This window comes from Protomyctophum bolini (assembly GCF_963924005.1).
Source record: "Protomyctophum bolini genome assembly, chromosome: 12".
NCBI classification, from domain to species: Eukaryota; Metazoa; Chordata; class Actinopteri; order Myctophiformes; family Myctophidae; genus Protomyctophum; species Protomyctophum bolini.
The window spans coordinates 40,583,466-40,611,065 of record NC_137873.1 but is presented as its reverse complement, the minus strand read 5'-3'; the positions used below and the strand labels follow the sequence as shown (position 1 = coordinate 40,611,065).

General features: G+C 44.5%; 3 protein-coding genes across 3 annotated transcripts in view; all 3 read left to right on the top strand.

Moving 5' to 3' along the window:
- Positions 1 to 3,758: 3,758 nt before the first annotated feature.
- Positions 3,759 to 11,848, top strand: trim110 (tripartite motif containing 110). Its single transcript, XM_080777215.1, has 8 exons — positions 3,759 to 3,889; positions 4,787 to 5,340; positions 5,797 to 5,892; positions 6,719 to 6,952; positions 7,953 to 7,975; positions 8,501 to 8,646; positions 10,207 to 10,478; positions 11,556 to 11,848. Exons 2-8 carry the CDS (start codon positions 4,822 to 4,824, stop codon positions 11,823 to 11,825), a joined length of 1,560 nt encoding a protein of 519 aa, XP_080633341.1. The 5' UTR covers positions 3,759 to 3,889; positions 4,787 to 4,821; the 3' UTR covers positions 11,826 to 11,848.
- A 4,139-nt stretch (positions 11,849 to 15,987) lies between these two features.
- On the top strand, positions 15,988 to 18,053 carry cbln12 (cerebellin 12; the record flags this gene model as incomplete). The annotated part of the gene is made up of 3 exons (XM_080777241.1): positions 15,988 to 16,278; positions 16,973 to 17,092; positions 17,856 to 18,053. 3 exons carry the CDS (start codon positions 15,988 to 15,990, stop codon positions 18,051 to 18,053), a joined length of 609 nt encoding a protein of 202 aa, XP_080633367.1.
- Positions 18,054 to 21,903: 3,850 nt separating this feature from the next.
- chd8 (chromodomain helicase DNA binding protein 8) overlaps positions 21,904 to 27,600 on the top strand; it is a 46,115-nt gene continuing 40,418 nt past the window's right edge. Inside the window, exons 1-4 of the mRNA XM_080777181.1 lie at positions 21,904 to 21,989; positions 23,120 to 23,343; positions 23,464 to 24,510; positions 26,489 to 26,794. Coding sequence (XP_080633307.1) covers positions 23,560 to 24,510; positions 26,489 to 26,794 — 1,257 coding nt within the window. The 5' untranslated portion in view covers positions 21,904 to 21,989; positions 23,120 to 23,343; positions 23,464 to 23,559. The remainder of the gene's footprint in view (positions 21,990 to 23,119; positions 23,344 to 23,463; positions 24,511 to 26,488; positions 26,795 to 27,600) is intronic.

Below are 27,600 nucleotides of genomic sequence, written 5' to 3'. Positions count from 1 at the left end.
GGAACGATGGCCTCCCAAATCCCCCCCGAATTAAAAATATAATTTCCATATTTGCTGCTTATTGCCGATTACTGTATAATAGGCTACACCTGTCCTGTCCATAACAGCAGGCAGTGGACGCCTTGATTTGTTAATATGATGTGGCCTTGTGTTCTGTGTGGACTCACAACGTCCCACCACCACGTAGATAAGATACAAAAACGATTCATCCGACGTCGTTAGCATGCCTAAAAACCTATTGCGGTTCTTGTATAAGGGCTACAATCGAAAAAGAAAAGAAAGATAGCCCATCATAACTCATACAACGAGCTCGTTTCCAGGTGGTAAAAAGTGCACAAAATGATGTTTTTTCCCCCCTCTCCCCTAAAAACAAGAGGTCTCCATTGTGCCAACAAAGCCGTCGTGTTGTTTTCGTGCCATCTTGCCACTGCTGTGATCGCCTTAATGATCGTCAACCTCTTTTCCTTAGTTGTGTGTTCTGTGACGCTCGAACTACACAGGATATGCTCTTCATATCATACCGAGTTGTACCAGCAGAGAGCCACGAGCCTACTGTACGGCGACCTGTTGCACGCCTGCGCGCGCGCGCTCCTATCATAACAAGTTATGATTCATAAATTATTATGACTTCTCAAAAATACGCGCCTCCCTGCATGCACGCCGGCCGCGATCGCTCTCTATTCTCCGCCCCGTTTAGTAGAACTCATTTACAACGACATCGTCGACACCGTGCGGGAATATTAACAGTCGAAAAGAAACAACTTACATGTTGAAAGGAGGATGTTTGCAGCGTTTATGTGAAATGGAAAGAGAGAGAGAGCGAGAGTGAGAGAGAGCCCTGTGGTTGGGCCAAGCCGGCTCCGTCAGTCTCTCAGCCAGTGGACATTGGCGTAGTGTTTCCCGATTCACTCACTGGGATGCGCAGATCGGTCGTCCCCTTTGACAGCCAGCGGAACGCCGCATTTTAAATTATTTATTGTCTCTGATCCGTAACGTAACGTCGTCTTATTTATGGTGTCTTTGGGGCTATAATAATGCTGATGAGTAAATGCGTTAAAACACAATATGCGATTTATCATATGGTCAAGTTCAACCGGGTTATATACAGGGTTGAATGGGATTGGGTTATTGTGTGTGTTTGTGAGGCGTGTGTTGTAGTACTAGGAAGCAACGGAAGAGAATTGAATGATCTTCCTGTCACTACCCTCTCCCCTCCTTTAAATATTAGACGACGTCCATCATATCGTTACATGGCGGCGCTTGCCGAAAAATACTAATTCGACCAACAAGCCATAACGCGACGCGACGCAGCGTTGTGTGAGCTTGTAGATTGTCTATTTTCGTCGCGCGACACCGCCGTGGGGGCGAATACAAACTGGCTTTTAGCCTTGTTTATGTAGTGTGTTGACTGTTGTTTAATTCAAAGCTCTTTGTATTTTATACGGCGACGGCCTGCTCTGCTCTGCTCGGCTCGGCTCGGCTGTACTCTGCGGCACTACTGGCCGTCCTGTCTGTCTGTCTGTCTGTCTGTCTGACTGACTGACTGCTGTCTAACTTTCTGCCTGCCTGCCTGTCTGTCTAACTTACTGTCTGATTGCCTGCCTGCCTGGCCTGGCTGCTTTCTGTCTGTCCTGCCTGCCTGCCTGCCTGTCTAACTTCCTGCATGCCTGCCTGCCTGCAGCCTGCCTGCCTGTCTGTCTGTCTGTCTGTCTGTCCGTCTGTCTGCCTGTCTGTCTGCCTGTCTGTCTGCCTGCCTGTCTGTCTGAGATGTCTTCATCACCCTCTGTCTGTTATTTATGACATTCACAGCCAGACAGTCTCCATGCAGACAGCCAGGGATACACACAGTGGCCATGACTACCTCAACATTGACTTATTGTGTGGACGTCACATCTAGGCCTACACGCTGCATGCTGCCTGCACAGGCCCACACACTATACATGGCCTACTATAGGCTACAGGCTATGATATATTGATGATATATTTATTATACAGTACAGGTAAATTGGGCTATATTCTTTGTGTGTGATTACTAGGCACCCGTGCGTGCGTGCGTGCGTGTGTGTGTGTGTGTGTGTGTGTGTGTGAATATGAACATTTACGGTATTTGGCTTGTATGATATTTACTGCATTATCTTGTTGAAATAGCTGCAATTACGGTATTTGGCTTGTATGATATTTACTGCATTATTTTGTTGAAATAGCAGCGACGTTTAAGTGATAATGTTTAGTGAAACGCACATTTCTAGGCTAATAGACAAAGAATTTGGATTGTGGTATTCTTCTGGCTCTCATTAATAATCAGAAACAATTTGGTGTTTTATATTGAATGAAAACCACTATTCTAAACTTTCATTAATATGTAAAGTCCTAAATTGTGTGATGGAATTCTTGGAACAACATATTTTCAGATGGGGGTCTGCGGCCAAATCTGGGGGTTCTTGACATGAAATATTGAGCACCACTGATATAGAAACATAGGTATTTCAGAAAACTGTAATGATGTCAGGTCTAAATGGGTTAACAGTCTTCTTTTGAACTTCCCCAGATGTGATTCACTTGTGTTTGTGTGTTGACACTAAAGTGGTTTGAGCATCAGTGGCTCAGGTCTTGTAAATTGTGACCAGGTGTTCATAACGTCAGCGTTTAAAAGCAGTGTCTTTCAGACAAGATGTGCTTTGCCTGGGACAATTGACCCATATGGGACACCACCACCAGCGCAGAAAGCATTGTGAGCTTGTAGATCAGCTATTCTTTCCAGGTTTTTGCTAAATGTAGGCCCCCATTGCCTAACAAGCTGAGAACCACACGGATACAGCCTTTAATTGAATTAATTCTGAAATGTCGTCTTGCCATGATTTTCTTAAAAGAACGGACATGTGTACAGACTATGTGTACTGCATTGTTAAAACCACAATGCAGTAAGCAATTTATTTTGTATAGCTAAGGTCATGGTTTATAATGTAATATAACATTCACCCCACTAGGTGTCTCTCAAGGACCAAAATCTACGGTCAACGTTGCAGTGAGACTGGGTTTAATAGTGGATCAGTTTATTATACCTTTCCTTTATCGTCTTTATTTTGTCTTATCAAACAAACGGCATTAATAATTCAAAGCAACATGTTACATAATACAGTGGTTCCCAAAGTGGGGTCTGGGGACCCCCAGGGGTCTTTGAGGGAGTTCCAGAGGGTCCCCAGCTTAATGATAGTTTGGAACCAAATGGACCCTTATGGGTCTGTAACTCTGAGAGTGTACAAATGAAACCAAATTGACCCGCTAGGGACCACTTGGTTCCATTTGTCCAACTCTCCATTATTTAGCTGGGGACCACCTGGAGGCTGGAACCCCCTCAAGGACCACCTGGAGGCTGGAACCCCCTCAAGGACCACCTGGAGGCTGGAACCCCCTCAAGGACCACCTGGAGGCTGGAACCCCCTCAAGGACCACTGAACTAGAAGAGAAGAAAAAGGCTGTCCACGTTGCTCCATATATATATATATATATATATATATATATATATATATATATAGCAGAGAAGTCTCTAGTATTGGTAGTTCTGAATCGGTTTAGGCCTATCTCACTTGGTCAGTTCCTCTGTCATTTTCTCTTGTGTGAAAATCTACAGGTATTCCTCCAAAAAGGACCCCTGGCTGAAACCCCCCCCCCCCCCCCCCCTCCTCTCTCTCTCTGTCAGGGTCACGTGATCCTTCAGAGGTCAGCAACACCCCTGCGTGTTTAAGCAGTCATATACTGTACGAGGGAAGTGGAACTCTGGGAATCCTGTGGGATTAGCCTCACTGAACGCCACTCAGGACTCAGGAGACACACAGATGGCAAACAGCACTGCATGGCTGCTCTCTGTGAACACTAGGATGGACAACTGGTAAGACATGATACACACATACATCCTCCTTTCCTACAAATGTGATTATTATTATTTTTTCCTTTTTATTTATTTAGTGGGTGACAGTGAAAGCCCCATGCAGAGCACATGTAGAGTTGACCGTCAAACTGGCAAGGCTGATCCCTTGCCAGATCCTGATCCCTTCAACAGCAACAGGTTGGGATTGTGTGAGCGTTGGGTTAACTGCTGGGCCAGTATTACAACGCGCTCTCTCTCTCTCTCCAGTGAGACGGTCAGTAGGTCATAGTATTCTCTACGTATTGATCGCTCACACAACGACGTTAACATGTGGGCAAATCGGATTTGTGTTTTCTTCACAAGAATCATGAACCCAATGGTCCTGTGGGTTGTACTGTAACCGTTTGTATTTCATAATGCCCACTTACATGGCGAGATGATCTATTCATAGATAGCCGTAGGCAAAGCCCTGGGGAGAGACTGGATTACTGATCTGAGTTGGAGTTGGAGTTGGGAGTGCAAATCAGAGCCTGAATGGTAGCTGTATCTAATGTACCTTCATTAGGAACCAAGACATAACCAACGTGGCAGTATTTAGATGTTTGCTCTTGATTTGCTTATGATTAAATGAACTGAGATTAGAAGCCGTGCTGTCATTACATGGCACCAGACATGGTCCTGGACTATATTAAATATCAAATTAAAAGTTGTGGTTGGTTCAATGTACTTTGTTTTTTCATTGTAAGGGGTTGAGAATTCCAAGTGTTTCTTGTGGCTGAAGTGTAACTTGCAGTTAGAAAGTACTTGTGAGTACTCGTATGTTTGCAATTTATTGCAGGACGAATAGTGAAAAAATACAGTGCAAAATTTACAACCTAAATAATATGTGTATTTACTTCATTTTCTTCTACTATACAGAGACACACATACAGTAATTGAACATCCTCCCCGACATGGCGTCCTCCTCCCTGGAGGAGGAACTGACCTGCTCAGCGTGTCGGGACACCTTCGACCTCTCCCACCCTCTGCCCTGCGGCCACAGCTTCTGCCCCGCCTGCATCCGGGAGGCCTGGGGCGGCCGCGGCCGTGCCGAGGGGGGCAGCGAGGAGGCCAAAGGTCAGTTCGCCTGCGCCCAGTGCCAAGAGGAAGGCGGCGCGGTGCCGTGCGACTGCTGCTGCCCGGGGGAGGGGCAGCAGCAGCCGCCGGCGCCGGCCGTCAAGTCGTGCCTGAGATGCGAGGTGTCGCTGTGCGCGGAGCACCTGCGGCCGCACCTGGAGAGGCCGGCGTTCAGGGGTCACCCGCTGGTGGACCCGCTGGGCGACCTCTCTCGGAGGAGGTGCCCGACGCACGCCGAGATGTTCCGCTACTACTGCGCCGACGAGCGGGTGTACGCGTGCGGGGACTGTCTGCTGGAGGGAGGCCACGCTCAGCACTCGGTGAAGGCACTGAAACAGGTGGAAGATGACCTGAAGGTCAGCCCAAAACACATACAGTAGTAGTAGTAGTAGTAGAACAACACACAATATCACTTCATCCTTGAAGTTGAGTAAAGGTGGACAGTTCTGTGAAATGTCAGGAAAGTCCTTTAAGGCATTCTTCTGATTCTTGACATATTTGCATTCACAATGTTGAGAGACACCAAAAAACATAATGCTTCCGGGCACACATAGAAACACTAGTCACAATAGAATAGAATGAAACTGCCAATCCTACTAACCCCTACCCCTTGCACCAAAAATAGTAGATCTACAAGCTCACAAACAATGTGTCAAAACGTGATGCATTGAGATTGAGAGGCTGTATTGTAGATGTGCAATTTTCATGCGAGATACTGCTGGCAAACAACAATCAGACACAACATGTTTGCACTGTATGGAATGGATGGTGCCTGTTTATGTGCGTTGACATGCGCGTGTCTTTCTCCAAAGGTTATTCTCCAAAGCCTCCTCCAGAAAACCGAGGAGAAGCTGAGAGAAGGAGAGCAGATTCTCACAGAGCATCAGAACATTGCTTGCACCATGGCGGTGAGTAGAGAGAGACCTATTGCCCTCTATACAACTGAACTGCATTACATAATGCTAAATATAAAGAAACCCTGTGTAGAGTTTGGCTTTGTATGCTGCATACAAATCCATCATCACATAACATTTCATCACATGAAATGTTTAACTACTTAAACCTTGTACTTATGCCAGTGTCCTTGTACAGTAACAGAGAGGTCCTCTGTTGTTTCCCATTTTTTGCACCTTAAAAGCTGATTGAAATATTAATTCAAATTATAAATTATTTGCACAGCATTGCACAGCACATTGGCACTTTAATTGTGAGTGCAATATCAAGTGTAATGTGTGTAATGTTTGGAGTGCTGTAGAGAAGTATGTTAAGTGTGACTGTGTGATGGTTAAGAGTGATTGTGTTTCATGCCTCTGTACTAATTCCAACCGCTAAGCCAGTCATTCTCACAGTTCTCCAGCGCTCTATATTATTATTATTATTATTATTATCTTCGCTAAAGATGTAGTTGTATTGGATTGCTTCGTTCCGTATAGCACAGAACAGAGGAACCTCTTGAACAATGGGATTTAGAAACAGAGGCAAACCACACCATCAAATATGCACTAACAGTAACTGAAGATGGGGAGTGACTCTAACTTGCGACCCGCTGTCAGGCTATACATTGGAGCCTTTGGTGCCCGGACCGCTAGGCCAGGCCAGCGGTCCGACCGGGCCATAAGTCACCAGCGTTAACATATGTAATGTCATCCACTGCAGGACCGCTAGGCCAGGCCAGCGGTCCGACCGGGCCATAAGTCACCAGCGTTGATGCCATGTAACGTCATCCACCTACAGGACTCGTCTGAGGAAGGCGAGGCTCAGGTGAAGCGGCTGGGCTCTGATCTCACGCTCCACGTGGAGAGGCTGGTGACCGCCCTGGACGAGAGCACCACGCGAGAGCGCCATCAGGCCATGGAGCGCGTGCACCAGGACTGCAGCAGGGTCAGGGAAGACCTGACCCAGACGCAGAGCATCCAGCATTACCTGGCCTCGCTCCTGGGAGAGACGGACCCTTTCCTGCTCATCTGGGTAACTAACTGGATGCATGGATTTTTGTCAAACAAATGAATGGTGTTGAGGTGTTTCTATTCTGGGGTGGCGGACATTCAGCTAAAGTATAGCTGATCTACAGTGCATCGAAACGCAACATGTTGTGAGGTCGTAGCTCAGCATTGTTTGGAGCATCGGGGGAGTAAGTGAGTATATTATTATTCTTTGCTGTGATAGATTACTTTAAGATAAAAGTACTGCCGTAGCAGACAACCCGCAGCACTCCAGGTTCAAACAAAGTCCTTCTGGGTGCAAGCAAGGCTCGAAGATATAAGTTAAGGTGAAGAATGTCCTTTTACATGATTTAATTTACATCTGTATGGCCTTCCTCAGCGTTTGACAAACGCTGAGGAAGGCCATACAGGCTGAAACGCATACGTTTTCAGTCTCAGAGGTAAATACAATCATGTAAAAGGACATACAATGAGTGCTGGCATTGTCTTCATAGTTTACTTTAAACCTTAAGCGTTTGTGGCAAAGCCCTTCCTTCCCATCTGGTAACCTGAAAAACAAACACTAATATAACATATGTGCATACATAAATACAGATCAAAAACACAACTATATTGTACAGTGTTTGTCCCTGCATGGTCTGGTATTTTATTGCTCGTTTAACAGATGGCTATTATGCAGTACCGCAGTATGTGACAAAAGAAAATGCTTGTGAGATTATGCAGTGAAACTGTGAGGTTGAGACTTCTTGATGAAAATTCAAAAAAAGCTGTGAAGAAAGAAATCCTTGGAGAGAGATGAGTGATTAAAATGACCCGTTAGCTTGTAAACATGTTCTGTTCCTTTAGAGATGAGTGCGCTTTACAACCCAAACTGAAGCTTTAAGTCTTTAAATGGATGAATTTCCTATCCATCTTTGCAGGATTAGGATATATATATATAGACTATTATCATTATTGTGTTACTGTTCGATATCTATTTATCATGTCCTGCTTGTCACATCATCAACTTCCTATGCCCTCTGTAGGCCTTTCAATCAGATGACACAAAGTAAGTATGTGTGCGCGGCTGTGCGAGCACGCATATCTGTATGCGTGCGAGTGCGTGTGCAATTGTGCATGTGTGTGAGAGTGAAGCACACATTGCAGCCATTCAAAAGGAACAATTACCTTGTTTCTTACTTTACCATACCTCTGTTTTCTGTGTCGTTCAGTTTGTCCCTGTCCTTGTGTCCTATTGCAGGTTACTTGTTCAGTTTGTCCCTGTCCTTGTGTCCTATTGTAGGTTTCTGTGTGGTTCAGTTTGTCCCTGTCCTTGTGTCCTATTGTAGGTTACGGTACTTGTTCAGTTTGTCCCTGTCCTTGTGTCCTAACGTAGGTTACTCAGTTTGTCCCTGTCCTTGTGTCCTATTGTAGGTTACTCAGTTTGTCCCTGTCCTTGTGTCCTATTGTAGGTTACTTGTTCAGTTTGTCCCTGTCCTTGTGTCCTATTGTAGGTTACTTGTTCAGTTTGTCCCTGTCCTTGTGTCCTATCGTAGGTTACTCAGTTTGTCCCTGTCCTTGTGTCCTATCGTAGGTTACTTGCCGATCTGAACAGCCCTCTATTCATCCCTGATCCCCAAGCCTTGGACAGGAAGGTCATCCTGGAAGACATGGAGAACAAGTATCGGGAGTTCATCACGCAGACCTTGCGCTGCCTCAGCGAACTCAAGAGAGAACTCTGTGAGTGACTAGGGACCGATTCATTGATTGATTGATTGATTAACAGTTTGCAGAATTACAGTACATTTCAAGTACAACTCAATACAAAAACTGTTAACAGTGAGTGGACGACACCATAAAGCATTACACTTGTTTACAATGGGGCCCACCATTTTCAATTCATCAAAACATTTAGAGACGTACGAATATACACAACTATATAGTAAAAAAGAAATCATCATAGGAGGTAAAAAGGGAAAAGAAACATATACAGTGAGGGGAAACAGGGGTGTGTGGGGGATTCAGATTTTACGGGGGCCAGTTTCGAATTGCAGCCGTCCGTAGGTGCCCTTTGAGAGCAGTTTTGAAGGAGTCAAGGGATTTGCATATCTTAATGACAGAGCCAGGTTACTGTATGTAATATGTGTGTAATCTATGTATTATTAATTATTATTAATGATAGTCTTTTGTTAAATTAATAAAGAAAATAATACTTAATTATAATTATAATTATTATAAATTATGAGGTTTCAATTTAATTATTCGTCAATTATTGTTTACAAATAAAAAAATCACACCTGTGTGAAGTGAGGGGTGCTCTTATCATCCTACATCATCATGGCATAATGGGCTACACTATGGGCTATATCTTGCGCCACCCCTTAACCCTTATCCCTAAACTAATTAGCCTTTTTTTTTACTTTTTAAAAAAACCTTTTAAAATAGTTCAAATAGCCGAAACGCATCAGCCTTCTCAATACAAATAAACATGAGAAACTGCATCTGAGCCAGTCTTGCATCTTTTGTTTTGGAGTGCCACTATGCCTATTTTCTCAGACACTATGACGTAAAATTCTCCATTCATTGTCAATGGGAATTTAATGTCTGTGTAAGACGAAGCACTAATAGCTAATAGCTGAAGGAGGGGCTAGCGCCCCTCAAAAAACAAAATCCCAATCCATTTATTCTGTTTTAATAATTATAATACGCTTTGGAATTTAACTATTTATAGCTGGCAGGGCTCTTTCAACAACAACAACAAAATGCTGCCTGTAAGGTGTGACTGTTTAGAATCTAGATCCCCTGCAGCCTTACTGGCATTTATGCAAATTAGAAATATGGCCATGCAAAGGCCAAAGCTGGCTATTTTCACAGAATAATTATCCCTCTGTGGCTCTGAACCAAAAGGACTTTGAAAATAGGAGAGAAGACCATCCTTGTTGACCCTGTCAATTAGTTTGGATGGCTTCTTTCTGTCCAGCATTTCTTGGAGTCTGTTTCCAAGGAACAGCAATGTCCTTGTTCACCTATGTGTTGTTCACCTATGTGACGTTAATGAGCACCAGTATGACTAGAGTACCAGTAGGGGCGCTGTTGTGCCAGAAACAGAGAGAGATAGTGCTGTACTGTTGCCTTTGATTGATTGATTGAAATATGTATTAACAGTTTGTAGAATTACAGTACATTTCAAGCACAAACTGCTAATGAGAGAGAGAGAGGAGAGGAGGGGAGTTGCACCACTCGGTTCACACGGGTGTGATCTTTTATTTACGAGTCTCCTGTTCTTTCCCTGTGATACAGTGAGCAGTCCGTTGTCTCTGGACACAAACACAGCCCATCCTCTGCTGACCATCTCAGGTGACCTGCGTTCGGCCACGCGGGTCAAGACCCGCCAGTCGTGCCCGGACCACCCGGACCGCTTCGACCACTGGCCCCAAGTGGTCACGGCTCAGACCTTCTCGTGTGGGACCCACTACTGGGAGCTGGTGGCAGAGGGGTTCTGGGACATCGCCGTCTGCTACAGAAGCATCGGCCGCAAGGGGAAAGAGGGGAACGCCTTTGGGAACAACAAGGTATTATTATGTTCATTTGAATCTATAAAGTCACCTAAAGTCACACAGTAGCTGTCCAGGAACGTGTTGGGGTGGTGCACATGGATGTGGTCCATATTTAATGCATTGGGAAAATGCAATACAACAACAAACAAGAATGACTCACATCATGTGCCAGGTGCAGAAAGCTCACTATGGGTTTAATCTCCCATTGGCTTATCAGAGGAAAAGGCTTCACGTCAAAAGTCAAAGTCGTACTATTTGTCACACACGTTACCGCAATGAAATTTGTTCTCCGCATTTGACCCATCTCTTGGTGAGTCACGTTCAGACTATGGGTTTTATCTCCCATTGGCTTAGAAGTGCTAGAGGCAGCCAATTATGAAAACGTGTCCACTAGGTCCTCACCAGAGTGTAGAGTAGGAGAGTAGCGACACGCTTTGATCTCGCCGCAAAGCGGGTGCCTATGGGCTATAGTTCCAAACACTCTGTGCCGCGCTATGAGCTTGTAGGTCTGCTATTTTTTGAAAAATCGTGAAAAAGTGGCACAAATCTTTGAATATATATTCTTTCAGAGTGAATGTTTTTAACTCTTCAGGTAGGTCCCTGGAACAACACATTTTCAGATGGGGGTCGGCGGGTCAATTACATATATTTTTGGGGGTCCTTGACATGAAAATGTTTGAGAATCACTGACAGAAACATACGTTTTTTTCTGAAAACTGTCAGGGTTTAGAAGTAATTTGTAGAATCGTCTAGTGCTCTAGTCTAAACAAACATTGTAATATCCTCAAAGTCCATAAACTTGGCTGGCAAACGATTTACGTCATGCTCTACACAAAACAAACTCCCATAGACTTGGCTGCCATATGAGATAATCTTCAAAAGCCATAAAATGTAATCACTGCAATTATACCCTGATAGTACTGTAATATCATAGATCTTGACATAAACTTAGAACAACCACTCTCACTGAGCATGAGTAATTAATGTGCAGCATGTCAGCGTGTTTGATGTTACATTATGCATAATGTACATGTTTTCATCCTGTAGTGTAGACCAGCGCATTAAGATTGCCATCCACTGTGTGTACTGTAGGTGTCATGGAGTTTGACACAGCAGCACAACAGGAAGCTAGCTGCCTGGCACAGCCGGAGAAAGACTCGCCTCTCGTGCCAAATGGCTGGCAACCGCGTGGGCGTAGCTTTGGACTACAGCTCAGGAACCATTACTTTCTCTGAGGTGGGGCCTTCCGGCAGCCTCGCCCACCTCCACACCTTCCACGCAACCTTCAGCCAGCCTGTGTGCCTGGGCTTTGGACTCTACAAGTCGGAGCTCAACAGCCATGTCTCCATAGTCAAAGTTTGAGGCTAGGAGATATACCAACCAATGTGGTGAAAGACAAAAGAAGAGATGATGGCTCAACTTTGACCTGTTGGGTATAGGGCTTTGCCTGCACAGCAAAATGTTGATGATGAGTATTGATGCAACTCTGAGTGTAAAATAGACATTTACGGGTTAGACGTGACTTGTGATAGTTAAAAGAAAACCTTCCTATGGTTTCAGCAAAGGAACATGAGTGGACCGCCCACTGTGTGCTCATTACAGTACTGCACCATCCAATGCCTCTGAGATGGAGCTTGTTTCCAAGGGAGAATAGTACATGCCAGTGGTGTATTCCAACAAGCTGTACACTGTACAGCTTGCTAGAATCTCCGACATGGGAACAACTGCAGTGGCTCAGCCGTAAGGTGCATTTCACACGCTTGACCATAAGATGGGGATATTGTACATAGATCCCAGCGATGGCTAGTCAATGACAGGAAATTCCAAGACATTAATAAGACTATAAGATTGCTTACAGTAACATTACATTATATTATATTAATTGCACACATTTTCTTTTCCTTTTTTTTGTGATTGAAGACATTGTCAGAAAAGCCAACACTTTTCTTCCAGTGACAAATATGTTATTTCATAACAGAATTTAATATTTTGTGAATAACTATTTCCTGCTGTGGTACTTTGTATGGACTATAGGACCAGGTGGTAAACCATGCGTCCCCATTATTTATAGAATTGTCTCACATACTCCAAATAGAGTTGAAATGGGCCATACTTAGAGCAACAAAAAGCTTCTCTTCTCTTACCCTTATATCTATTAGAATAGACCACAGAAAATAGTCTAATATTCCATTATATGTGTGAGGAAACAAAACGATGGAAGTAGTCTAAATCATTGGTTCCCAACCTTTTTATACTGAAGTACCACCTCAGAACATATTTGTCTCTCCAAGTACCACCATTTATAACTGATGTTAAAATACAGGAGCGTATAGACATGCCCTTTATCAGCACATTATTGATGATATTTCTAATGTGATTGATCCATTCTCAAATCTATTAACGTCTAGGTGTGCTGTCATTCTCATTTCAGCACAGCTGGATAGCCTATGTCAACCAATATGGCCAGAAGAACTACCTGTAGTAATATAAACATTTCCTTCCACTTTTGTCTTTTTAATTTTTTTGGGGCAACTCCTCTGAGTACCACCAGAGGAGGGCTCAAGTACCACCAGTGGTACTAGTACTACCAGTGGTTGGGAAGCTCTGGTCTAAAATGTATATCGAGGCCAGTTTACAACAGAAACATATTTTGATTCCCCAGAGAGCAGACAATCAGGCTTGATGTTTTTTATCACTTATTTAAGGGTGTCAAGCTAAACTAACACTAAAGTAACACTTTAAAATATCTCAGATGTCTCACTTCTCAGTGTGAACTGAAGGAGAGTGGGTGGATGTAATGGAACAAAGAGAGAGCGAGAAAGGAGCAGGCAGAGAAAGTGGGAGAGGGAGGGAGGGAGGAGAGAGAGAGAGAGAGAGAGAGAGAGAGAGAGAGAGAGAGAGACGGGGGAGGGAGAGAGGGAGAGGGAGAGGGAGGGAGGAGAGAGGGAGGGAGAGAGAGAGAGAGAGGGGGGGGAGAGAGAGAGAGAGAGAGGGGGGGAGAGAGAGAGAGAGAGGGAGAGGGAGGGAGAGAGAGGGAGAGAGAGAGAGAGGGAGGGAGTGAGGGAGGGAGAGAGAGAGAGAGAGAGAGGGAGAGAGAGAGAGAGGGAGAGAGAGAGAGAGAGAGAGAGAGAGAGAGAGAGAGAGATCAGTACATTCGATGGTCATTTCATTTGGTTGATAATGCTAAGACATACCAGTGGCATGTTCTGAAATGCAGATTGACGAACAGGGATATATGGTGCGTTACTACTCCATCTTTCAGTTATTTTCACCTGACATGGAATTACATGAAGTGGATCTTTCAAATGGAAACAGGTGATTATTATTTTTTATTTTTTTTAATGTTCTGATTATTGTGTAGGCTATTGCCCATTATGGAGTAATTATTCTCCAATTGTTCTCAGCACTGCGTGACTTGGAAATGTCATAAATTATGTAATTTGATAATGAACGTGCTGTATAAGATTGTAAATGGCTCGTGCAGGTGGCCGACTGGCCGGTGCAGAAAATTATAATAAAGTGCATGATCTTATAGGAAAACTACCGATTGAGTTGATTAACTAGATATAGTTTCACTTAATGATATCAACAATATAGAAATCTATCAACAGTTTTACTCATGGCAAGAAAACAAAACAAAAAAAAGACCAACATAATAGAATAAATTGGGAAAATGGAAACAAATGTTGTCTTTGCTTCCATGTGGTGACAGAAACGTGTGTTTGTGCAAGTGTGTGTGCGCATGTGTATGCACGTGTGTGTGTGTGTGGTCTTGTGTTGTGTGAGTGTGTGTGTGTGTGTGTGTGTGTGTGTGTGGTCTTGTGTGGTGTGTGTGAGTGTGTGTGTGTGTGTGTGTGTGCATGTGTATGCACGTGTATGCACGTGTGTGTGGTTTTGTGTGAGTGAGTGTGTGTGTGTGTGTGTGTGTGTGTGTGTGTGTGTGTGTGTGTGCATGTGTACAGTATGCACGTGTGTGTGGTCTTGTGTGTGTGTGTGTGGAGCGCTATAGAAGGGAGGGGTGCCTGCGTGAGAGGCGGCTACGTGTGAAAGACAGATGGTCACTCAGTGGAGTTGTTCCCCGACTCCCTCTGTCTCTCATTCCCTCCTGGATTCTGCATCCTTCCCCCTGATACCTGTCCAGAACCTTACCTCACCCCCCCCGCCCCCACCCACTCTCCTTTCCTCCATATCCGTCCTATAGTTACCTGTCCCGTTCCCTACTATACTGGACCCTGCATCCCTGACACCCATCCAGAACCTTACCTCATCACAGATCCCTCCCTCTGTGTGTGATGTAATGCATATGGTTCTCCAAGTGAGATCTGGGGCCCGCCAGAAAACCTTGATTGGGTTCCAGGGGGACATCGTGAGGGGCGCGATCTTCTTATCATCGTGCATCATCATACATCCTCTCATTCCGGCCAATCAGAATTTGCGTCCTTACCTTCGTCTTCAATGTGTCACGACTCACGGAATGTTTGTGTTTACAGGAACACTCAAAACTGACCATTCATTTGCAATGGGATTTAATGTTTGTGTTGGGACAAAGTTTGTGTTAGCACATCTAGACTAAAAGCTGGACATTATAGGAGGGGCTATCGCCTCTCAAAAACCACGCCCGTGTACAAGCTCACACTTAACGCGTCGCAAGCTCGTAGATCATAGCTATTTTCAAAGAATTTCCGACAAGATCTTTTCAATATTTTCCTGTTAATTAGACCAATTTATGTGGGGTTCCTTATGAAGATACCGTCTTCTTCATCAGCCTCATTATATCAAAGACCCTGATGTAACATAACATAACACCTGTGCCTCTTCTCCCCCCCCCCCCCCCCCCCCACCTGGTCGGACCCTCGCCCCCTGCTTCTCCCTCGCCTCCCTTCATTTCAGGTCCTGCCTGCTGAGTGCTTCGACCTGAACACGCGTCTATTTCTATACTCGCCATCTTGCCCCCTAGCCGTTGACCCAGCAGCTGACCTGCACGCATCGTGCTGTAGAAAGGCCTGTCACAACCTTGGGAGTGATGAATCAATACACAGTGTGAGGGCAGACAGCACCAGCAGTCACTCAGCAGCAGTACAGTAACACCGGCCAATAATGCCTGAATGGCTCTGAAATATTTCCCTAACAATTTGTTATACCAATTCTTTTGAAATAGTTTTGTCAATTTACTAAGCAAAAAACGGGACTGGGAGGACATATTAACACATACAGTATAGTGTTACACAGATAATAATATCACAGATAATTGTATAATATCACTCTCGAAACTAATTGTATAAATATACTAGTAATAATAGTGCTAGAAAAGGGATAGCTTGCCCACACACACTCTTTTACTTTTAGATGGCCAATGTTTTCTCTGAACTATAGACTGATCTTTACAATAGGCATTTTTTAGAACATTTCCTTAATCACAGCATGTTCAGGTAGTGGTACACCTTGTGTCTTTCAAAGTGACTCTCCTCCATAACAGAATCAGTTAGGAATAAATACATAAAAACTAAACCTCACAGCGTCAGCCATGCATCTCAGGTCATCCCTTCCGGTCACCTTTGACCTCAGTGTGCTGCTGGGTTTGCTGCTGTTCTGGGGACCCCCGGGGTCGAGGGCACAGAATGACACAGAGCCTATTGTCCTGGAGGGGAAGTGTTTGGTAGTCTGTGATTCGACCCCATCGTCTGAGCCGACCAATAGCGCCCTGGGAATGTCTGTCCGCTCCGGCACGGGCCGGGTCGCGTTTTCTGCCACCCGCCAGACAAACCATGAGCCCACAGACATGAGCAATCGCACCATGATTATCTACTTTGATCATGTGAGTATACTGACTGCACAAAGTAAGCAACGGTTCATTCATAGCATTAAGTCTTTTCCTCACATGTGTGTGAAAAAAATACATGTTTTCATATTGACATACATGTATAACATTTACTAGCTTTTGTCCATAGACGTAAGGCCTTCTCCGTAAGGCTATGGACCAGAGAGCTAAACATTTACATAACATTTAGATATAAGATTTAACATAGATATAACATGACATTACATGCTGTATATTTTTACATTTGTTTTTGTACATACGTACACAATTGCAAGTAGGCCTAATTGTTAACACTTATACAATTTCTGTCTCATGTGAGAAGAATTAACTAAATGTGAGGGGCGGGAACCCCTTTTGGTGTTTTAAACATTATGTTATAATTTAGCTATTGAAAAATAGCAGATGTACAAGCTCATAGCGCACCACCGAGTGGCACGCTATGAGCTTGTAGGTCTGCTATTTAGCCTATTTTTTAAAAATCATGAAAATATTTATTTCAGAAAACTGGAGGATTTAGAAGATTTTTTTTATTTCATTTTTTAGGTTAGGCCAAAATGGGTTAAAGTATTCAATTTTACACCAGTCACACGACAGAGGCTCTTTGTTTGACTCTTTCTCTGCCATGTATTGTCTATCGCGTCACACACACTCACGATTCTTTAAATTGTCCCCCACCCTGGCCTGGGATCAGATCTTAGTGAACGTGGGCAATCAGTTCGACCAGGAGAGCAGTGTCTTCCTTGCGCCAAGGAGAGGGGTCTACAGCTTCAACTTCCATGTGGTGAAAGCCTACAACAGACAAACAATACAGGTAAAACAAAAAGAAAATCATTACAACTGTCATGATTGAAGTGAACATGATACATGGACACAGGGTTTGATTTGTAAAACAATATATACTGTACTTTGTTGCTCAATAAATAGCGAACATAGCCTATAGGTACAAGCTCACAACGTGTCGCAAAGCGATGCATTGCAAGCTTGTATTTTCAAATAAGGATTTATATTATTACACTTAACATAAATCATTTTACAATTGTGATATTATTGAAAGTACATATTCCACCATATGAGACAGTATTTCCCACAAGGAAATATTGTATATATATTTATGTATATATTTAATAAGGTCTGACCAGTAGCAGCAATAAACCGTAACCCCATCGGTGATGAGAAATGAATGACCCGAGGGAGTGGTATCAAAAGCAGAGTCCTATATATCTTCCCCCAGCAAATCGAATCCTGTGAAGCACACAATGGCACATTCACAGCTGAACCCGGCCTTACCAATGAACTCTGAGTATTAAGAAAAACAGTGGTTCGTGTTTGTTGTGTGTTTTCATCGAAAGTTTAAAATCCTCCCTAAAAACTCACCTTTTCTCCATTGCCTTCAGCTCCTAGTTCTGTGAACGTTTTAAACCTTTTTGTAATTAGTAGGCTATTTGTTGTTTCATGTTCCCTAAAATGTTTATTTTAATTTTATGATGTAATTTTTATATGGAAAGCACTTTGGGTCAACTTCTGTTGTTTTTAAATGTGCTATATAATAAAGGTGACTTGACTATATTCTATAGGTCAGCCTCATGCTGAACGGCTGGCCGATGATCTCGGCCTTCGCCGGGGACCAGGACGTGACCCGAGAAGCCGCCACCAACGCCGGCCTGGTGATCATGGAGCGGGGAGACAAGGCATACCTCAAGCTGGAGAGAGGCAACCTGATGGGAGGCTGGAAGTACTCCACCTTCTCCGGGTTTCTCGTCTTCCCGCTGTGAGCACGATGGATGGCAGCGATGATGGGATGAGAGCGGGACGGCGGGGAGAGCCACTGAGCGTGAAGGATTCTGTGATGGAGGAGAGAGGAAAACGTGTGATGGAGTAGAGAGGAAGACCTGTGATGGAGTAGAGAGGAGGACGAATCAATCCGACCAAGACACAAAGAAGTCCGGCCCTTTTCCACCGGCTGGGAACCGGTTCAGTTCTTTTTGGTTCATGAGCCAGAGCTCTAAAATTGGAACGTTATGAATTGAGTGTAGCAAAACCATACCTATATTAAATTGTTATCACCATGAAACTTCCCCAGTTGATTACTTACACAAAGACAATGATTAATTGTATTACAAATCTTAAAAATGTAAATATGCAAATTAGGCATCATATAGGAAAATATGCAAAAAGAAGAAATATGAAAAAGCTACTATACTGTGGAAGGGTTATCATATATTAATTTACTTATATTGATCCTATAAACAATGTAATATAGGTATGGTTTTGCACACTCAATTCATAATTAACGTTCCAACTTTGGAGTTCTGGTTCATGGACTAAAAAAACTGGTTCTGAACTAAACCGGTTCCCAACCGGTGGAAAAGGGGTCAAAGAGAGAGAAGAGAGAAGAGTTAGGTTAGTGGTTTTCAACTGCAGTGGTCCGGGGACCACCAGTGGTCCTTGAGGGGATTCCCAGGTGGTCCCCTAGCTAAAAGAGTAACCACATGGACCCTGGATATTTAACTCTAGAGAGAGTGTAAAATTCATTTTCGCATTCTCATTCTCTCAAGAATTTTACACTCTCAAGAGTTACATTACTGTTACCGGTAATTAATTAATTAATTTACAAGAAGTCTACACAATTAGAGAATGTAGAAGAATTGTTATTTTGATCAACGTTATCTCTCCTAATGGTACCAATCAATACGAATACAAACAACAACAAAATGTTCTTTAGAAATAGAGGAATGTAAGTGCTGCAGGGATCTGTTAGTGGCTCTTAGATGGGTGCTCTTTGGTGATACAGGTAAAACCATATAGACAAAAGGTATCCTTCCTCTAAGTAGTACTGCTTGTCAAAGTGCAAATTGCAGACTTGAAAAGAAAATAATCCAAGGCACTCCGTCTTTGGCCAAAAATTCAATCGTTTATTTGATGATGAGCAAGGCAAATAAGGACATACGCGTTTCGACCAAAAGGTCTTCCTCAGGGTCTATCTGATAAATATTCTTTAGTTTTGGGTCGGAGAGGCTAAATCTCATCAAATGGTGTTTTCTTTGGCTCATATGCAGAATGAATAATTAGCCTTGTGAAAAGGGTTGAAAACCATTTAGTTAGGTGATGGAATGGTAGGTCTCTAGTCTGCAACTCCTTGTTCCATTCTCCAAAAGCGATGTCGATAAAAGATTAGAAAGAATGTTATGCAATGTATGCAAAACAGACTGTTCTGACAGCCTCGGCTGCATGGTAAAATATAATAAAATAAAACAATATGTCTGTATAACGATGGGGGGGAAAAAATCATTTTCTATGTTGATAGAGATTTTCTGTCTCTGTGCATAAATGTTTGATGGATTTTGGGGTGAGGGGTGCGGGGTGTTATTGTAATAAATTGACAAATTATCTATGTGCAACATGGGGATCTGTGCAATGACTAAATAAAAGCCCTTATATTTTCCTTTCATTTTAAAATACATCCTTTCTATAGTTTACAATTTTTATTTGTCCTGCTGCGTCTTGTGACTGATACTGCTCTCTGCAACAAATGTATGTTTACGATGAGATTTATATTAAAGACATAATATTGAAATAAATACAGATATTACAACACTCTTCCAGTGTATTTTGTCTTTTGTAAAGATCACAGAAATGCACTGCCACCCCTCATTAACTATTAATCATGATTAAGCATTCTTTTTCCCCACTGCATATTTTGTCAATAACTACTGTAAGTAAGTTTACACTGGACACGATACGTCTGTGACAGTTTCATCCAGCATCTCTCCCTTGGTATTCCTAATCTAACCAGTGCCATGACAGCTGTTTGTAAATATAGCTCTCCCCAGTAGAGCTGGCATGGCCTGAACAGACTACAGCATGGCGAGCAGAGACGTAAAAAAGCGGATACTCCTCACAGGGATCTGTGGACAGATGGAGGCCTTGGCAAGCTCATAAGCACATCTCTGCAGGTTGTACCATGGATAGAGGGTGGTGTGCTGTCACAACTTGTCACTTACGCTCCCCTGGTTCACGGCCACAATGGCACAATCTCTCTCTTCCTCTCAGTGTGTGTGTGTGTGTGTGTGTGTGTGTGTGCGTGGGCGATGGCATCACACGCACGCGCACACACACACACACACACACACACACACACACACACACACACACACAGAACATTTCTCTGTGTCGTGTGTACATGCTTTCACTAGCCTATATTTACAGTAATACACTTTCTATGTCTCGCTGTGAGATAGACACACGCACGTACTCACGCACACACACACACACACACACACACACACACACACACACACACACACACACACACACACACACACACACACACACACACACACACACACACAGAACATGTCTCACTGTACATGCTTTCACTAGCCTATATTTACAGTAATACACTTTCTATGTCTCGCTGTGAGACACACACACACACACACACACACACACACACACACACACACACACACACACACACATTTTGTGGACACAACTGTACATGTACTGTAGGCCTACTATACCTGACTGTACTTTTGAGGCTTGCCTTCAGATCCTGATAGCTATGTTGTTCCAAAGCAAAATACAGTCCTATACAACAGATATGGCTGTTTTCAATGACTATACACTTGTCTGTCTAGTCACTGAAAATAGCCACTGAGATCAGTCAGTGTTTGTAGTAGCCCTTTTTGTACATTTTAGACTTCATTTTTGTCACCGATTATGAAAGTGTGACAGAGCTATTAATGCTCAACAACTCAACTCAATAATTCAAAGCAAAACATCTGCAGCATAATAATATTAATCCCCTCGAGCGTCAATTAAGGAGCAGCAATTAGTGTCTAAAATGGCTCTAATAACCACAGCTATCAGTGTTTGCCTCCACCTAGTGGGCACTTATGGCCTAATTAAACTCAACAGCAGGGACAATATGAGTGTCATCAATGGCCCACTGAAAGGACAAAGGACCCAAAGGGGGTAATGGTTAATTTATCAATATTTCTGAATTATTTATTAATATTATTTTAATCTGCCGCAGACTATTGTCCCGAGCTTTGTTTCGACGAGTATTTCTGGAGAACATCCACGCCACAATAATGTGGTTTCCGTTCATATTCATAATTTGCATTTGTCTGGCACAGTCGGAGAAAGAAAAACCCCTTAAGGTCATTATTATAAATAACGTATTGGTGGTGTGTTGTTGCATTGGTACGGTATAGGAATTCGTTTCCAGACGCAATGGACAGGAAAACAAAAACCCGTTCAGTGAATGTACAAAACAAAAAACCACTACATTTTGATTAGTGCGCGCATCATCAGCATCACACGACGATCTGTGATGATGACAGTTACTTATAATATAAACATCAACAGTCCCAAACCGACAAGGATCCCAGCAGCTAGGCCGCATTTATTGTTCTCTCAACCCAACTACGTCCATTTAGCCTGCTCCCTCTACTACGAGTCCCCGCCCACAATATCGCTTACGGCGTGACGGACGGGGGCTCCGAGCCAATGAGGCCGCGGCGTGCTGCCGGCCACGGAAGCCCCGGCCAATGGGAGCGTCGGACGGCGTCGGTCACGTGGGGGTGGGGGTGGGGGGGGTGTTGCTCTCTGGGCAGGAATGTTAGTTCCTGCTCTGTCGCTGGCCGTTTCCTGTAATCTGTACAGTGTTGTGAGACGGAGAGAAAGCCATGTGTGTCGATGCAAAGGTAAATTTACCACCCCGAAATCATAACCGGGACACTTGGGGCTAGTGGATGGGATGGATATGCGGGGTGGAGATGTTATATTTGGGCTGTGGAGACAACCACACCAACCGAAACAGCATCGCGGCCTATAAAGCCCGCTGTGTGTGGGAACCGTTGATGGTTATTGTGGCACGTTGCTTTGGTTTGGTCCGGTTTGTTGATGATGAGGAGAGGAAAAAAAATGAACGAGTCCAGTTGACTCAACGATGTGTAGTAAAAAACCCACAACAACAAACATGACTGAGCTGGAGAAGATCGCTTTAGGTTTAAAACACCCACATTCACTGTTTTTTCATAGATGTTGATCACATGTGTGGTGCTTTTTACAATAGGTTGTTGCTAGCAGCACGGGCTAATGTGCTAGCTTAACGGTGTTTGTGTGATGTGTGTGTGAAAGACTGCAACAGCATCAGTACCCTTCTTCACCCATTCATTCACTTCTACTACTACGGTTATTTAACTCCTGAGTTCACAAGCGTATAGATGCAACGAGTGTACAAGTGTTATTTATTTAAAACACGCAGGGTTACTTTATGTGTAAGAGTGAGTGATCCAGACACTGAGGGTTTTTTACTGTGTACTTATTATGAATGGTGACTGAGTGTGTTGATGTCATCCCCAGGATCCCCTCTGTTACACCCCTGCTAGTGGGTAAACAAACGAGAACTTTTATGGAATTGCCTAGCATTGCTATCTGTTGATATAAACCGTGACAGTAAGTGATGAATTGAAAATGGTGTAAACATGATGTAAACACAAGTACACAGAGAGCGTTTTTCGGATTTTTAGCGGCGTTTCTCCATCGGGTTTTCCGAAAAACGCGTCCAGTGTGCAACCTGCATGCACCTTTAGTGCTTTTTCTGGTTTTTATCATCGTAGCAGTTTTTTTTTTGGTATTTACCTGTACATTCGTTTGAAATGTACCCATTCTGCAAACTGAATACACATTTCAATCAATCAACATACATAAATGCCAAGAACGTTTTCTATATTGATCTGTATCTTATTGGCGGTTGGGTCTTAATAATGCTAGTGTTTGCCTAGAGGTTCTGTGTGGTTTTGTTAAATTAACGTTCCTCCTTTGCTTTTAGGAACAACACTTCAGGGAATGACGTTGTGGCTTGGAGATAAATCGTATTGTCGCACACAGAAAGTAGGAACTACTACAAGGGGACATTTATTTATAGGACTTACTTTTTCTCTTATTTAAGACCCCCCCTTGGACTTCAATATTACCCTCGGGGGAATCCCAATATCTGTCATCTGGAGGTACAGACTGAGCTACAACGGTCCGTAATAGACCTTGTCCTATTTGGTAAGTCATCCGGAGGTTTATTTGAGAACGCTATGTGTATTATGTTTCTTGTGTTCAAATTGATTAAACTGGGAAGGCTAATTTGCATTTATATTCTCCGTCTTTCTATGTTACACACAGTTATTTTCTTTGAAGAACTGAAGGAGGACAGGTCATCTTCCATCTCAGAGAGTCTCCTGAGGTTGTGCCCGTCTCCCTGTGTGGAGGGGGCAAAAGATGGCAGACCCCATTATGGACCTGTTTGAGGACACGCCCCTGTTTAACCTGGACGCCCTGCCGGACGATGCTTTCTCCTCCCAGGGCGGCTCTGACCCTGTGGAGGAGGCCCTCAAGCTAGCCCTGGGCCAGGTGGACCCCCCCACCGACCCGGAGCCCACTCCAGAACTCTCGCTCACCGCAGGTCTCATCGACCCTGCCACGGGCCTCACCATGCCGGTCCCGGTCCCGGTCCCCCCGCCTCAAGTCCCCATCCAGCAGCAAGCTCCGGTGGTACTTCCTCAGACTGTTACACTGACGGCAGCGACTCCCGCCGCGGCTCCGGTCGCGACGGTAGCTCCGGTCCAGACCCACACGTCCATCCCTGTGGTCAGCACCACCGGTCACACGGTCCTGTTGAGCTCACCGATGACGGTGTCCAGCTCCTCGACCACCACCACGCAGAGCTACACACAGATCACGCACCAGTTCACCCCCCAGCAGTTGGCTGCCATTACCCAGCAGGCTGGTGGGAAAATAGTCATCCTCAAAGGCCCGCAGGGCCAAGCCCAAGTTCTGCAGACTGTGTCAGGGGCCACGGGCGCAACCGGGGGCAAGGTCATCCGGGTGCTGTCCGGCACCCCGCTGAGACCGGGCATGTCCATATTGCCCGGGGGAACGGTCTTGAACCAGGGCAGCCCGGGTCATGCCCAAATCAAGGTGGGTTCTCCCGGCGTGCAGAGGCTGATACAGTCTCCCAACGGCCCGATGAAGCAGGTGCTGCTGACGTCGGTGCCCCAGCAGGCGCAGGGCCAGACGGTTCAGAGGATGCAGATCTCGGCCCAGGGCCAGACCCAGGTCCAGATCCAGCCCCAGCCCCAGGCTCAGATACAGCTCCAGGCCCAGACGCAAGTCGGCAATGCTTCCGCAGGCAGACCGCAAGGCGTCACCCTCACTACTGTACCACAACAGGTGAGGCTCTTGTTTTGGTTGTGTTTGTCGAGTTCCTCCACTGTCTCTGTGAAGTTGTGATTGATTGGTACTTGATTAGACAGAAATGTCTAATCCTCTGCATGAGGTACAGTCAGACATTTGGACTAAAAGGATAACACCAAATAGTCCTGGGTACTAGTTTCCATTGTGGGTTCTAATAGTCCTTTTTGTGGAATTCCAAAGCCTTATTTACTCTCATGAAAACAACCCAACGGGTCAGAATGAACCGAGAAATTAAACATAAATCCTCGAGGCGCACTACAAAGTAAACATTTCCCAAACCATCTTAAATCTCTTTACAGTGACTTGCCCTAACAAATCCTGCAGGATTAGTATTACATTACTGAGGGAACATTGGTAATATCATTTTCAACTTAATTTGTGATGATTACAGTTTTTCTGCAAACTACCACATCCTGCGTTCATTTTATTACCATCCGTGTTGACAGTCTTTAATTAAAAACAATTTCTTGTATTTTAGAGCATCTACATAGCAGAAGTAAAATAATAACTCTATAATTGTCAAGTACAGTAAGGTTATTTATATCACACAGGGCAAGAGAGAACAGGAAATAAACACTTTATTTCAAATTAGGCCTTATACTTATATTTTTGAATGTTGTAGCTGTTTGCTGGGTAACTTAGACTTTGACAATTTAATGTTTGGTTGAAAAATCATTGAAAGGTCACTTTAAAGATGGAGTGCTGTGTTTTTTTCCCCCGCCCTAAACATGATCATCAGGAACTATTATTATAGAAGGCCAAGGAGGAAGGTCAAGTTGTACAGTACCGGTATTTGTTAAATTGTCATTTCTATGTGGACACTTCCCACCAGTTCATTAAGTATGCCTGGTTTGCCTGATGGGTGGTGATCCACCTGAACTGAAGCCTCACCCACAGCTGTTGTATAATAATGGGGGATGGCTTTGGAGGGCTTAGGTCAAGGATTTAGCCTCCAGGAAGATATCAGTGCACGTAATAACCACACCAAGGGGTCTAATGAAGTACTGTCACCGTATAAACGTCCCGCCGGGGACCCCAACACGTTCCAGACCCACAGGAACGCACCCAGGGTGCCGGCCTGATTCCGGCGAGCCGCCCCGCGTCCGAAACGGTTGAGAAATGACAGAGTTACCGTGTGGGGGTCCCTCTACTGTACTGTACTGTACTGGCACAACTGAAATCACCATATATACAGTTAATTATGTGCGTGTGTGTGTGTTAGGTTGCGCACAGGTGGTGAAAAAAAACCATGCTGTTTTCATGCTCATACCTACGTACCTACCCAGGCACCCACACACATACTCACTTAAGGAAGTGGTTTGCACCACTTAAACATCATGGCACTCCATCCATCTTTAAGGCTTCCTTCCATCAGACCATCCAAAATCTCATCACAAACGGTGGCACCGTGGCAGGGCCTTTGGAACGCCCTACCTGTTGACCTAAGATGTGCAAAATCTGTGTCATCTTTCTAATCTCTTCTGAAAACTTCATTGATTATATGGCTATGTTTCTATTTGACATTTTGTGCCTGCTATTTTATTAATTGATCTTTTGTTGCATCTGCTTTCCTTTACCCTGTTCTGTAAAGCACTTTGTGACGATATCTAGAAAAGTGCTATATAACATTTTATAAACTAGTTCCTTACCTGTTCTGAATATATGAACAGCAAATGATGTTCAGTGTGGTGTCGAAAAATGTGTTCACGTTAACATGTCCCGACTGAGTTGTTTACCCCGTGTGGGTCTGTTACGCGGAAAAGTGTGTCCCTGTATTAATCTGTGTCCGTCCCAACATGCATTTCACGGGTGACCCGGAATAGGACAGACAGCGATCTTAGTAATGATAATTTCATTATCGTTATCACAATGAATGTCCCATCATGTATCCACTGTCTACTAGGGTGTATCGTTATCCTAATGAATGTCCCATCATGTGTCTCCTGTCTACTAGGGTGGCGAGCCCAAACGCATCACGCTGGTCCTCCAGGCGTCCCAGGCGGGCACCGTCGGCGTCCAGCAGGGTCAGCCGCTGACAGTGACGTCCGGCACGGGCCAGCAGCAGCAGATCCACGTGCAGCAGCAGCAGGGCCAGACCAGACTGGTGCTGGGCCAGCTCCCCGGGGGCAAGTTCGTGATCCAGGGGAGCCAGCTCGCTGCTCTCACCCAGGCCCGGGCGGGGCAGGCTGGGGGCCAGCCCAAAGTCCTCACCATTCAGCTGCAGGTGCAGCAGCAGCCCAATCAGCAGGGAGGAGTGAAGGTAGGAGATTCGAACAAATGGGTTCATGTGTTTTGGTTCCGAACGACAACCTATACCTCAAACCTTCACCCTAAGGTCCCTAAAGGCTCATACATAGTCTGGATTTTCGGTGGTGAGGTGACCACCGAACTACAACATGACGTCATGAGCCGCGGTGAAGAGCAAACCACCGCCACCGCTCCAGCCCTTCTCTCTGTTTTTACTCACCACCGCTCAACGTTATTTCAGCTCCGGTGGTCAGCTCACCACCGGAGCGGTGGTCACCTCACCACCGACAATCCAGACTATGAATAGGCCTTAACCCTAACCTCCCCCGGGGGAAACACACCTAAACCTAACCCCAACCCTCTCCCGACCCCCAACGCACCTCGGACCAATGCTCCGTCGGACCATAGTATGCCTCCCAGAACAAATAGCCGACGGAGCCAGAATGAATTGGGGAAAAAAACCCAAATAAAAAGTATGTCATGACATCACAGGTTAATCTCTTTTGGGCCTGTGGCTCCCCGGCTAAAAGGGTTGTTGTGGGAAGTTGTCCCGAGGGAATGTAACGCACTCAAATACTCATCAAAGTACAAACACAAGATTTCTGGTTAAACATCTGATCAAAGTGAGCATAGACTTGAGCCTGGAGAAAAACGTTGTGCTCACCAAATGCTCTAGTGTGGAATTATGCTGCCAAGTTATATGGGCATGTTTGGTACAAGGCTGCATGTTTTGTTTGTAAAAATGTGTTTTTATTTATTAGGAAACTTGGTTTCTAAACACTAAATACGTTTCTTTCCCCAAAAATTCCCACATAACAA

Excerpts from the sequence above, each read along its gene's own strand:
- trim110 (XM_080777215.1), top strand. The coding sequence starts at position 4,822 with ATGGCGTCCTCCTCCCTGGAGGAGGAACTGACCTGCTCAGCGTGTCGG. Across the intron at positions 6,953-7,952 it reads ACCCTTTCCTGCTCATCTGG|GCCTTTCAATCAGATGACAC; the intron begins GTAACTAACTGG and ends TGCCCTCTGTAG. Across the intron at positions 8,647-10,206 it reads CGAACTCAAGAGAGAACTCT|TGAGCAGTCCGTTGTCTCTG; the intron begins GTGAGTGACTAG and ends CCTGTGATACAG.